General features: G+C 50.1%; 1 protein-coding gene across 4 annotated transcripts in view; it reads right to left on the bottom strand.

Annotated features, from left to right (window-relative positions):
- The window catches only part of SACS (sacsin molecular chaperone), a 70,582-nt gene that overhangs the window by 53,460 nt on the left and 3,497 nt on the right, over positions 1 to 13,625 (bottom strand). For all 4 annotated transcript variants that reach the window (XM_054586533.1, XM_054586535.1, XM_054586537.1 and 1 more), the window contains exon 2: positions 9,388 to 9,863. In XM_054586533.1, coding sequence (XP_054442508.1) covers positions 9,388 to 9,407 — 20 coding nt within the window. In that variant the 5' untranslated portion in view covers positions 9,408 to 9,863. The remainder of the gene's footprint in view (positions 1 to 9,387; positions 9,864 to 13,625) is intronic.

Raw genomic sequence — 13,625 nt, 5'->3', positions numbered from 1 at the left:
CATTATTTTGTGTCTGGGCAGAGCCAATGCCGCAATAACTTGGAACTATGAATCCCAGACACCACCGCCATAGACTTACAGATTGTGAATCCGTGGAACATAACCCTTTTTAAATTTCACTTCACAGTAAACGAGGAGCCTGCCGCAGCCTTCCTCACGTGGAAGGGTTTAGGGACGGTCGCGCGCAGTGGCTGCCTGGGAGGACAGTGACAGAGCTGGCAGGCAACCTCCGCGGGAGGGGACACCAAGGAAACGCTGGTTGGAAGTAGGTCAGGACCGTCCTTTATGGAAAGTTGGGGATGAATCCACAAAAACCAAACCAAACGAATCTGGACTTCGTATGAGTGCCACAAGTCAAGACAAACGTCATCTGTTAAAATCCTACATTTTGCTAATGTCCTAAGCCACTTCAAATTTTCTCTTGCTAGAATGTCATTGGATAAACTAGTTATAAAATGGAAAAAGAAGATGTCTATTTACTCACTGTTTATAAAAATGAATATTTCTTGGAGCTCCAAAGTTAAAATTCTTAAGTAGAGAGGTATATAATATTCAAATGTACATTTTTTTCCCCAGAATTCATCCAAATCTAAATGTAAATGAAGCATCTGTTCGCTATTTCTATAATCTTTATTAATATAACGGGCAAGCGACGTACAGGAAAAACTCAAGAACTAGAAAACGATTTAGGGCACATGAGTGTAGTTCAGGAGACATTTTTATTTTCATTGGTAATTACACTTATATGTGTGTCTGTCTTTTAAGACTTTGGTTACTGTCTTGTTTTCTAAATATTTTCCATTTTTGGTAAAATAGTCTGCAGATATTATAGATACAAAACAAGTGTTTCAAGAAAGACATGTGGGTCACTCTCAGGAGACGCTCTGCCTACGCACCCAGGGGCCCATGCTGCAGAGCTGCTGACTCCGTCCTGGTCCCTCCGGCTGTGAACCCGTTCAGCCCGCACACTCTCTCACTCACACCCCTCGGTCAGGCTCCCTGCTGTTCTCGCAGCCCCAAAGCCTTCCCCTCTGGTCAACCCGTCCTTTGCCACTGGGTCATTACACAGTGGAGTATGACTGAACCTCTCTCTGTCACAACAACATTCAGTACTTCAAGTTACCTACGGGGTCAAGTCCAAAGGCTTCAAAGGTAGGCTTGCCTTTCCAGCCCTGCCCCCGCCCCACCTTCCTGGACCGCCCGCCCCCCAACACACACACCCAGCTCTGTAGAGACATGGTCATGTCTTTGTGCTTATTTTTGCACAACCTGCTGCCTCCTGCAGCCTCTGCCTTCTCCCACCTGTTCAAGCCTTTACCCACTTCTGTTGGCCCCACTCAAATGTCACTTAATTGTGAAACTTCCCTTTTCTACACAACATCGTTTAAGAAAAAATGGGGATGGGTCCATGCCAAATAGGTTTATGTCTCCTTTCTTATTCTCTCATAATACTCTGTCTGTCCACCGATCCCGGGTCCTTCTACGTTACATAAAACATGTACTCATGTGGGTGACCCCTCAGGAGACTGGGGACAGCTTAGAACAGAAGACGGGTTTTGGCACCCCTTCTCCACCCTCTCAGCGCCTAGCACAAGCCTGCGACTACTTAGCGAGTGAACGAGGCCTGAGATAAGCAGGCAAGTGGATTCCAAGATCTCGTTCTCTGAAGAGGTGGTGAAAAGCTGGGACGTCAGACGCGGACCATGTGCCAGCAAAGGACGGGATGGGGCGTTGGGAACCCTCCTTCGCATTTAGAAGATGGTTACAGAAGACACCGGAGGTGGGGGGAACCTAAGAACACCCCTGCGCCTCCAGCCTCGGGTTCAGTGCCCAGCCAGGGGCCCAGAGAGCTTCGCCGGCGGGGGCCCCAGGGGAAGGTGGGGAGCGGACGGGAGCGAGGTCGGGACTTCTCCCCTCAGCCGCACGGGGTCTGGCTGCGTCCTGCAGTCAAAGGTCGCGGCCCTTCTCAAGTCTGGCTCCACGGTATTACACCTTGTCCACCAGGTTTCCGGCAACTTCTCCCGTCCCTAGTCCCTCGGTCTTGAGAAGTAATAAAGCCACTGTTTCTAGCTCCTTAGTGATTTCTCATCATTCTTTTTCACCCTTTGCAAAAACCCTTGGGTTATCCTAAGCTGACCGTGGGGTCCCCAGCTGAGAGACCATTCAATGAGGCCTGGCCGCCTACCCGCGACCGAGGGGGTAAATCAAACTCTTCATTGTAAAGGCAGCAGCAGGTCAGATTGGCAGGGAAATACCACGCAGTGCTCATTGTTGTTACCCCTCCCTCCCGAGCCAAGTCCCTTACCTCGCACCCTGCAGGTGGGTCCCTGGCCCTTCTGAGGCTGACAGCACTGAGCCGGGGTCACCGGCTGCAGACCAGCCACAAGGCGCTGACGCTGCCCCGAACGCTGCGCGTTGTCCGTGCGGGCTCAGTCCGCCCTCTCCCAGGAGCCAGTGTGGAGGGGGCGCTTCGGGGAAATGGGGCTGGCCTGCCCGTTGCCCCCCGTGGAGGACCACCCGTGTCGGGGGCCATCCTGGCCGACAGCCTCTGAGGATTCTTTTTGTACAGGTGCGTTGTTCGCCAGGACTCCTCCCTGACCTGACTCTCGCATTTCCTATTGGAGGCCAAAAACTCTCTATAAGCTCCTCCCCCAAGCAGAGGGGGGCCTGCCGATCAAATGGAGGGGATAACAGTGGCAGGAGGAAACCCCTCACCGCCAACCAAAGAGATAAGACAGACGGGTCAGCAATAGCGCGTTAGGGAGAGTGACCAGCAGCGCCTGTCCGGGGACAGCCACGAGGACAGACACTTTGAGGTGTGGCAGTGGAAGTTATCAAAGGGTGGCCAGATTTTGCGCTAGTTTTTGAAGAACGGAGTCATAACCATAGTTTCCTTTTGGGGGCGGGGCAGTATTCTGTGTCACTACTGTGCTAAGTGTGTTACATTCACGATCTCTAATCTTACACAATGAGAGGCATGATTTTCTCCATGTTATGAAACAAGTAATGTATTCAAGTCCACAGAGCAAAGCTGAGATTCAAACCAAATACATCGCACTCAGAGGTTTATACACCTTCCATTCCACAATTTGTTTTCTCTCCAAGGAGCCGGGAGGCTATCGTTGAGAGTTTTTCTTTTGTCTGAATTCAGAGGCAACAAAGGAAAAGAGGAGGGAGAGAGGGAAGACGAAGAAGCGACAGGACAGGACCCCGCCTGCTCTGTCGGGCCCCCCACGGGAGACGGGCTTTGAGCCCGGGGACGGCAGGTGAGCCCCAGTGTTCACGAGCTGCTGGACAGGACCAAGTCCGTGCAGCAAGGCTTCTGTCCTACAAAACCACAACAGCACGGGCTTCAGGAGAAGCCCTCCTTCCGCCCTCGCCACCCCATCCCCAGGCTGCGGAGTCGCCCTGGGCGCAAGGCGTCTGCTGGGTGCGGGGGGTGACACGGCACTGAGGTGCCAGCTGCACACGCCATGACCCGCGTTCTCGACTGAGAGGCTGAAGGGGAAAGACGACGAGCAAATTCGTCTCTGAGCCCACGAGAGACGCCACTGCCCTGTGGGTGCACAGAAGGAGCCGGCACGGGGGCGGGGGACTGAAGCAGGGAAGAGGAGCGTGGAGGTGGCGGTCTACTCCAGCAGGTGGGGGTTCGGGGCCGCGGAGCTCCGGGGGCGCGTGTCGACCGACCTCGTGAACTGCTGGCAGCTGGGAGGTGGGGAGCAATACCTAGCCCGCACACGTGTCCTTTCTCTGGAGCCCCGGCTCCGTTTCTGGGTCACTGCCAGTAACCCCTGGCTCCAGGCCGGAGTCCGGTCCGGCCCTCACGACAAGGGCACGGCGGCGTGACGGGCTTGGCCCTCTCTGTCGGCGCCCGCCTCTTCGCCTCCGTCTGGGCTCTGCTGTCACACACCTGCGCTCAGGGTGCCTGCCTCTTCTGAAGACAGCACTCTCCTCTCTCATCTAAATTTGTGTTATTCCCAGTGTGGAGTAGTACAAAATATGTATCTATCTCTGCGGTCTCTGTCTGCAGGTCCTGCCACAAGGTTCCTAAAACCCTTGGGGTTACTGGAACGGTGGGAGCAGCTCGTGCGGGTGAACAGGGTGATAGAGGCAGGGGGTGGCCGCCACAGGGCCCCCCCAGGGGGGTTAGGGGTGAGATCGCTCGGCCCCACTCCCTGACCTTCAGGCAGAGGAGAGGGGCTAGAGGTTGAGCCTAATCACTAGTGGTTTTATCGATTTAAGCAATCACGCCTACGTAAGGAAACTTTGAGAAAAACCCCGGAAATGAGGCTAAGGGAGCTTGCAGGTTGGGGAACGCACTGAGGAGCCGCGAGGGAGGGATACCTGGAGCTTGCACAGAAGCTCTGCACAGCCCCTGCCCCCCAAATCTTTTATTTTTTTTGTTTTTCTTTATTGATTTTGGAGAAAGAGAGGAGAGAAAGGGGTGGGGGAAAGAGAGACAGAGAGAAACATTGATTTGTTCTTCCACTTATTGATGCATTCATTGGTTGATTCTTGTGTGCGCCCCGATCGGAGATTGAACCCACAACCTTGGCATATTGGGACAACACTCTGACAAACTGAGCTACCTGGTCAGGGCCGCCCCCAAATCTTGACCTATGTACAATTTCCACGTGCCTGTCCCCGAGTCAAACTTTTATAATAATATAGTAATCATAAGTAAAGAGCTTTCTGACTTCTGAGTCCTTCAGTGAATTACTGAACCCGGAGCGGGGGTCATGGGAATCCCCACCTTGCAGCTGGGTACCCCTGGGATCTCACTCGTGGCTGGCACCTGAAGGGGGGACAGCGTTGCAGGACTGAGCCCTTAACCTGTGGGGTTTGAGCCAGCTCTGGGTAGGGTCTGAACTGAGCTGACTTGTTGGACATCCTGTTGGTGCTGGATAATCAGGTCTTGATTGCTGTTGGAAAAATGACGCAACTCCTGCCATAATCAGTTTTGCTGATAGTCATTTAAAAGGTAGGCAGTATTCCAGGGCTGCTGGGTGCTAAGGCTACTCTCACAGCCGCACTGAGAGGCTGACACATGACTACCACGGGGCCAGTGGCGAAGTCCCCCTAACGCCGCCGCCACCCTGGCTGGAGCCCCCGCCTTCTGGAAAGTTACAAGAACCACAGTGGGGTTCCCCTCTTCCACCTCTGCACCTCTACGCAGCGGCTGGAGTGACTACTTAAAAATGCGGTCCACAGCTCACTAGAATTAGCAGGCGGATCACACTGGAAGGTATAAAAATGTCCAGTTGCTATATTGTACACCTGAAACTAATACAATGTGATATACCAACTGGACTTCATTTTTTTAAAAATTTAACTGAAAAAGTGTAAGGTGGAGGGGGCCAAAGGGGAATGGGAACAACTGTCAAAGTGTCAAAAATTTTTTACAAATGTCACTAGAAGGAGAAGGAAAAACATCGGACCATGTTATTCCTGAACACGCTGCCGTCACCCCGGTTTCCTTCCCCGCGATCTGGTGCCGGCTGCCCGGGGCTCAGCCACCTCACTCCAGCAGCGCCCCTCCTCCCTGTCCTTGGAACTTGCCGAGCAGCCCCGACCTGGGGACTTTGCGCCTGTTTCCCTGTCTGGAACACGCGCCCCCTAAATAGCTTATGATGAGTCCTCTTATCTCTTTCAAGTGTTTGCTCAGATTTCACCTTCTCCGTGACATCCGTCTTCACCCTCCTGTTTCCACCTGTGACATGTGCTCCCACGTAACCTGTTGGACTCCTTCCTACCTCGCTGTCCTTGCCTGCCGGTCCTTTTTTTCGCCCTCTCAGGCATCACAGACGGTAGTTATTGTTTAGATGCATTGTTTATTTTCAGTCTCCCCCTGCTGGAATGTACAAGGCAGTATCGATGTCAGTTTCATTCCTTGACAGATCCCAAGGACCCCCCCCCACCCCCCCCCACACACAGACATTTGTTTGGAGAATCCTACGGGAAAGCGTGCGCTGCAGTCCCAGGTTTGCTGGGGAGTCAGGCACTTCGGGCGGACCCTGGAGGGAGGCAGGGGGCGGAGGAACCGTCCTGACTGGCCTTGAACATGGCCAAGGCTCTTTGGCCGGGCTTCGGAAGGCTCCTCTGGGTCCTCTTTTCAACTGGGCCCTGTCCTTAGACTCTATCTGGCCCAGTTTTGGCAAGAAGCCTGCTCAGTCAAGTCAGCAAGAACCCCTCACCTTTCATACCGATCACGCTCAATACCTAATCGAATTCGTCGCCCCTCGCCTTTGACGCCTGGCTGCCCAGGCCGGCCTTCAGCCGGAACCCCGTCGAGTCAGCTTCAACATTTGAAACGGCAAACAAAAATGAAACATTGGGAAAACTCAATAGCTGCTTTTCTCTTTCCTGTTCAAAGGTGTTTATTCATCAGACAGGCGAAATGTACCTTTTTAGTGGAACTTGCCTCTTAACACATCAGAATTAATTTTCTGACCGACTGTTATTTAAATGTGTGAATGCACACAGGAATTGGCTACTTAAGGTGTTTGATTTTTATTGACAATTGGACCCTTTGATTGTTCTCTGCGTTTTCTGAGGTTAGGAGAAGTCATCGACGCTTGACGCCTCCTCGCATCTGTCGGCCGCCCGCTGACCCCGCCCTGGGCTCGCGGGCTCGACCTCCACAGCCTTTGCTCTCTTGGGCGTTGGCCCGCCCCCTCGCCCCTGTTGCGAGGGTCAGAGCAGTGGTTTTCTTTAGCCAGCCCTGTGAGTGTGAGCAAGTCACACAGGTTTAGTTTTCTCGGCTATTAAACGAGACCCGCGAGAGGGGCTCTTAGATCCTGCCACTGGCTTGGACCCCTCCCAAATAGGCCAAGCCGTTAGCACACGGTCCCGAGAACTGTTCTCTTGGAGTCCCAAGGGGCAGTTTCCCCAAATCGCATCCACCCTCCATATCCTGGACTTTGATCCCTGCCCCGTCACACACAGATGTTCCAGAATCTTCCTGAAGGCAATGAGGTGGAAACCAATCCCGGAGTGGCCTTCAACAAGAAGACTGTCTCAATTTCTACCTTAAATATCCAGATGGAATATTCAATAATGTATCTGCTTTTATTTTAGCAACGTTTTATATTGCTTATCAGATAAAACCAATCCCAGAGTGGCCTTCCACAAGTGAGATTGTCTCAACTTTTATCCTAAGCATCCAGATGGTTACTCAATAATGTATCGGCTTTTATTTTAGCAACATGGTATTGTGCTTATCAGATAGTTAATCTCCACCCCACCAAACATCGACAGGAAGCCAGGGCCCTGGGAAGACCCTTCTCCTTAGAGCTGAGACTCTGAGCAGACCTCTGCCGCCCTGCGTGGCCCTGGGGACTCAGGACGCAACGCCCAGCGACCAGTGGGCGCACACTTGTTGACTATAAACACTGTTACCTTGCCCCAGGAACACGCCAGCAACACGGAGAGCAGGCAGTCGAGTTTTCCAGGGTTATGATCTCCAAAGACCAGCTTTAAATGCCTTCATAAAAGTGTGTTTATAATAATAATCGTAAGTTGATGGTTTGAGTCTCAACCCATGCACTTTATTCTATGTATCCATAAATAGTGCTATGTGCAGTCGCTGACATTTTAGCTTTAAGTAAATTATAAGTTTTAGGGAAATTCTAAATACCCAACCTGCATAATGTAAATCTCTGCAAAGGTGTTTTCAGTTAATTTATATTTTTTTCTAGCTATGAATAGAATCTATCACCTAGCAATTGCAAAGACAATATAACATGTTTTTCCAACATCTGTTAGATGCTTCAAATCAATCCTGATTTTTGTTAAAAATTTATAATTAGTGTAGCATCAATGATTCTATATCACCTCTGCTCTTAAAATCAATTATAAATGAAATCATTTCTAACAAATCAGCCCAATGCTAAGTTAAATGAAAATGAGTTTAACTTGAATTTGAAAACAGTATCTATTTTTAAAACTAAGAGGAAAGCACTATAAAGAAGCACTTTAGAAGGTAAAAAGAAAAACCCACAGAAATACTATGGTATAACATGTATGATAACACATACATATACTTCTCTCATGTTTAAACAATTTAGCATCAGTAATAGGAAGAAAATCCATCTTAGACGACTTCTCATAACACTAGAAAATAATCACATATTCCAATTGGTGAATAAAAATTGAGCAAATAGAGTAGTCTCAATCCCTGTGTGCAGTTACTTATTTAAATACCAGTCACAAAATTAATTCTGATTGGTTAAGAGTCGCATTCAACTTTTCAAAAATTAAGAGATGAACAAATATTGAGTTTTTTTCAATGTTTCAAGGTTGGAAAGAAAAGTCTTCTAGGTTGCTATCATTGGGTTACAAGATGTCCAGACATCCTTGGGGTCTATGGCACTAAAACTTCAATTCTTGGACATTCTACTTAAATATGGCAGACAAAATCAATGGAAAAATATCCTGTCATATGTTTAAGGAAAGAGAGAAGAGTACATAGAAATTTAAGAGGTAATCATAAATATATACCATATTTTGCCATGTATAATGTGCTCCTGGGTATAGTGCACCCCTACTTTTTTGGCCCAAACTTTCAGGAAAAAAATATTTCATTTTCATTTTCATTTATTTATTTATTTATTTATTTATTTATTTATAGCTAGAAACAAAACTGATTATCGTATTCCAGGGTGCTATTTTGCATATGGGTATCATTCTGGCTTTCTAGAGTTACACTTTTAATGCATAAGCATAAATAAAAGAATGAAAAACATTTAGATAGGTACAGAATTAGTACTACCCATGTATAATGTGCATCCGTATTTTTCACTCAAAAATTCTGGGCAAAAAAAATGCGCCTTATATGTGGCAAAATACAATATTTGTGCATAAATCCTGAACCTTGTAAAATAAGAATATGTTCTTATAAAATAGCAACGAAACTTGGGGAAAGGAGCAAGCATGCCTTTCAGCACCATAGTTTAAAAAGGAAAAGCAAGGTGTGCTCTCTTTCTTCTTGCAGGCTATTTGATACAGTTCTAAGTACTTCCCAGCTGTTTATTTAATACTCGCCAAGTAATTTTATGTCCATTAAGAGGTGCTAACACACGCACGCAGTGAAGACGAAAGTGTGACACATCTAGCCAACTGTCCGTGACTCCAAGTCACACCGGGAGACAGAAAATCCCAAACCACCTGGACACACCGCGGAACGATCTCTAGCCCTTGGCTCAAAATGTTACCCACACACTTCCAGGTAGAACTAAAGTGTCTGTATTGTTGACTCGCTTCCTCCTCTTACGAAACCTTTAGAAACCTGCCCTGTGTTTTAGCCTACTTATGTCTCCCTCGGGAAAGCCCACAGAGCCTTAACATCTCAACGCACCTCGCGCTCACGGAAAACGTTAACTCATTTACCGATTATCCTTGGTCTCCATGATCACTTCTCCTGGAGCACTGGTCGGCGAACAGCATGAAAATATTTGTCTTCCTTCGGTTTGCCTTCCGTTGGTGTTTCCTTCAGGCGTGTGTGCCAAGTTCAGCTCTGCGAGACCAATGAAGGACCCGATGTCCCCCTTGGTGGCCGCTCATCATCTGATGTCCAAAAACATTGCTGCCTTTTGCCTCGAGGTTCCCAAAAGAGGTTGCCTTTTGGGGGTATGCCTCCCGGTCCAACGGAGTCCTTCAGGCTGGCGACGTCTGGCTTTCCTCCCACACAGAGATAAGCTGTTTCACATGAGAATGTCCCGTATCCCTTTTTGAAGGTGGCGGGGGAAGACGCTGCAGCTGTCCCTGGGGAAGGCGTTTCTCACCCTCATCTCAGCAGGTGTGGCCGCCTCGTGGGTGGGCACCCGTCTTGCTCTGGTGGTTCTTGCGTCCCAGCATCACTTCTTCTGAAAGAAAAATCAAGAGAGGGTAAAGGAAGGAGTCGGGAAAGGGCTGGAAGCACACGCCCCGAGAACCTAACTCCGGGTGGGGTCCTCGCCCCAGCGACCCCCGAATCACATCGCCGTTGGGGCCACTGCCCCGCCAGAGCGCGCCGCCTCGGCCCCCGCCTCACAGCCGGCGGGCGCCCCCGCGGGACCATGCACCGTGGCCTCCCTCGGGAAATTGTGTGCAGCTTCCTTTAGCTTCACGCTCTTCCTCCCTATGCCCTCCTTCTCACGGGCTCCTTCCAGGCGAGAATGTGTGTGCGTCTCACAATGTGCCTTTTTTTCGGGAACAATAGCCTGGAATGCCAACCTACGACTTTACACGTAACGCAACTCATGTTTGAAAGCGAAACAGCTACGTGAGAAAAAGAAGGGAAAATGTGTCTATCGGAAGGTCTTCCTTTCTCTGGTAACAGTCTCCGTAACCATCGGTGCCCGCTACAGCCTACCATTTTAAGAAATAAACGAGATAAAAATGACAAACACACAACACCAATAAACCAGAGGGACAGAAGATTTAACTTTCTGCCCATTCATACAAATGTCATAATTATAAATGCACTATCGCTCTCGAGGTGCCTGCGAGCACCCTGACGAGTCTCGCATCCATCCAACACCCCACGGAGCCATCGCGATGCTGTCGACTGTGTTCCCTTCCCTGCCCTTTGCATCCCTGGGACCGCCTAACGCGCCCGTTTCTCGGTGCGCCAATATATCACACCAGCACTTTTCTAAATCCGTAACAATGACATTGTAGGAGCGATAAAAGCCGGTAGCTTTCTATACTGCATCTCACGTGATCGAACAATTTAAAAATAAGAAATGCGACCGTTCAAACGCTCCACTACTAATAAATTTAAGACAGCTCCTGGACAAGACAATCCAATGAACCATGCTCTGAGCAATCTGGCACGGTTTTCCTGTTTCCATGATAATTTTGCGTTTATGTAGTTCATTAACTCTCTACGTAGATTTTATACACAGTTGAAATGTTACTGACAGTAAAATTAAAATGCAGCATCGTAAGGCAGAGCTGTGGTACTTCTAATTGACTACAGTGATTTTGTAGGTACCATGACAGCCTGGTGGTTGGCAGGAAACTGTTCATTCATTTTTCAGATGAGAAAACTGGCGTCCAGAAAAGTCGAGCACCACCCCATACTGGGACTTAAGCTGGTGGGGGGGCAGAGGGGCGGGGAGCTCTGACTCCAGCTGTTACCTTGCTCCCAGCTATTGAGTGCCTGTCACAACCAAGGCTTCAGGTCCTGTCTCTTTCTCTCCCCATCCCTTCTCCCAGGGGCGGGAAAGCTGCCTCCACAACTTACGATCTGGGGGAGCGGGGTGCGGCGTGGTGGAGACCACAGCGTGAGAATCACATTGGCTCTCGTGCCCAATGTTCCTCGTCTGTAAAATGGGGCTAAGCTGCCCTATCCACAAGCAGGATCTTCATCAAGACTTACTTGGACTACATCTAAAAGGACTTAGTAACCTACAGGCAGTTTTTGCAAATACTGGAGGCACGCCTCTTGCTTGTGTGCTATTCTTGAACACAGGCGGGGACATGGAACATGTTCGTGGCATTCTCTGCCCATGGCTCTGTGTCCTCCTTGGGCGCATTGCTGGCCCAGACCGCGGTGGCTCTGGACTCGCTGTCCGGGAACGGGGCTTGGAGAGCCATCCTCCCCAGCTGGGGCAGCCATTCCTTTGGCTCATGAAGCCCGAGGACGCTGCCCCTGGCTCGGACCAGCAGAGAATGTCCACTCAGTGACCCCTTCGCCTTCCCAGCGAAAATATCCTATTTTGGCAACCTGGGCTTTTCCCAGAGCTGGGCTGGCACTATATGCGATCTCAGTTAAAGAGCAGCGAAGAAATATGCCAGCTCCTCACTCACTGAAGGGAACATTTCTTTGAGTCGTCCTGTTTAAAGCAGGAAGAGCCTGGAGACTCGGGGCCTAAACCTTAACCCATAACTGTTCTATAAGTAACTGCGGACGTGCCCTTGACCCAAAGCTGTTCGCTGGGAGAGGCAGGCAGGGAGAAGGGCGTGGGAAGACGGAGGGCTCCTTAGGGGGAAGAAAATGGAGCCCCCCTGGGAGGAGGGGGACACAGCAAACGTCGGTGTGATGTGTGATGCCTTTGCTCTTTGTCGAAGGGCGTCTGTCAAACTTCAGAGCTGCATCCTTTCTGTGCAGACTTAGAGCTGGACAAACGGCCTCTTCGTGGGGCGTGGCGGGGGAGGCAGGCGCCCGCGTCCTGGGGGGAGCAAGGGCGCCCGGGCGGCCCTCCCGGGTTCACCGCACGGAGGGCCACACCCTCTGCTGCTTCCCCGGTGTCGCCGCGGCTCCCCGAGAACAGTCCTGTAGCCCGGGAACAGCAAAGGCGACAGCCACACCTGCCTTTATCAGGCCCCTGAGGATGGGCCACACATTCATCTGAATGCGGGGATTAAAAATCAGTGTTACTTCCTCCCGTGCTGACCAAACAGGTTCACACATGGCTAAATCCTCTGCACTGTGGTGAAAATTTACCCTTGAATGTGCCTAACGTTACAAAAACAAGAAGCCGAACACAGGCACCCTTCGGGCCCCCGGGAAGCCCCCCGGAAGCAGCCTCAGGATAACTGTCTTGCCTTCCAGAACAAAACAGGAGTCAGCCAGGGCCTTAAAGCGGCGGCCTCGCGAAAGGGGGCGCCAGGTGCGCCCGCCCCATCAATCAGCGGACCCGGAGGTGAGACGCAGCGAGAACTGTGATGTCACTCACGCAGGCCCGCACTGGCACGCCCGGCTGTGGAAAAGGTCACGGTCCCTGTAGCCACTCCAATTTATAAACCTGACATTAACTGTGTGCCTAGACGCACTCCACAGAGCACCAAGGCGAAGCTAAAGGGGTGTGGGGGTCATTAAATATTTCCATGTCAAACAAACGTACAAGAGAAAACATATTGTATTCCCAACTTGATTTAAAAAATTTATAAGTTACCCCCTCAGCATTCCAAACGGCTCCTGTGCTTTATTACCGGTCTTCCTGACCCACTCAAGCTCCTCAAGGACATCTTGTGCATCTTTGACTCTGCTACTCTGTCAGATTCTGGGCCGTGGATTTAGAGTGTATTCAATAAAGAGTGAATAATTTAGTCCCTTTGGCCAATGTCCAAGCTATAAAAATACACATCCGCTTTTGCAGCCCATCTGGAATTGAGTGGATCTAGCCGCGGCGGGCAGCCTGTCAGCGAGCAGAGCTGACTGTGGGGGGCGGGGGTCCGGGGGCAGCAGCTCGGGGACAGGAGCTCCTCGGACACGGGTTTGCCTTCGAAAGCTCAATTTGCATCTTCGAAGATAAAACTGTATATCAACACTACACCGTAGGGGCAAACTGCTTGGTACGTCAATTATATCCAAATACATCTTTGTAAAAAGAATATAGTACAAATAGACCATATGATTGTAGCGTACCTCATTTGATATTAACTGAGTAGTAGTATTTTCTGGCATTTTGAAGGGGAAAAGGCTATGCTTTCATATACTTAAGAACCAACGCTTCTTGGGGGAGCCGGCCACACCAGGGCCTTTCCTTCCAGTCCTCTGACCTCTGCGGCGATTAACCTGTGATTAGCCGCGCTCAAGAAGGAGGGAACTGAGTGTCCACGGGGTGAAGTATCAGAGCTAGTGTGACAGAGAGCCAGTTTCAAAACCAAGTTTATCTGACCCATAAAATATATATTGA

Source organism: Pteronotus mesoamericanus, unplaced genomic scaffold (genome assembly GCF_021234165.1).
Source record: "Pteronotus mesoamericanus isolate MK-2021 breed Mesoamerican mustached bat unplaced genomic scaffold, CSHL_Meso_final contig_94, whole genome shotgun sequence".
Lineage (NCBI taxonomy): Eukaryota > Metazoa > Chordata > Mammalia > Chiroptera > Mormoopidae > Pteronotus > Pteronotus mesoamericanus.
This window is presented reverse-complemented; position numbering and strand designations above follow the sequence as displayed.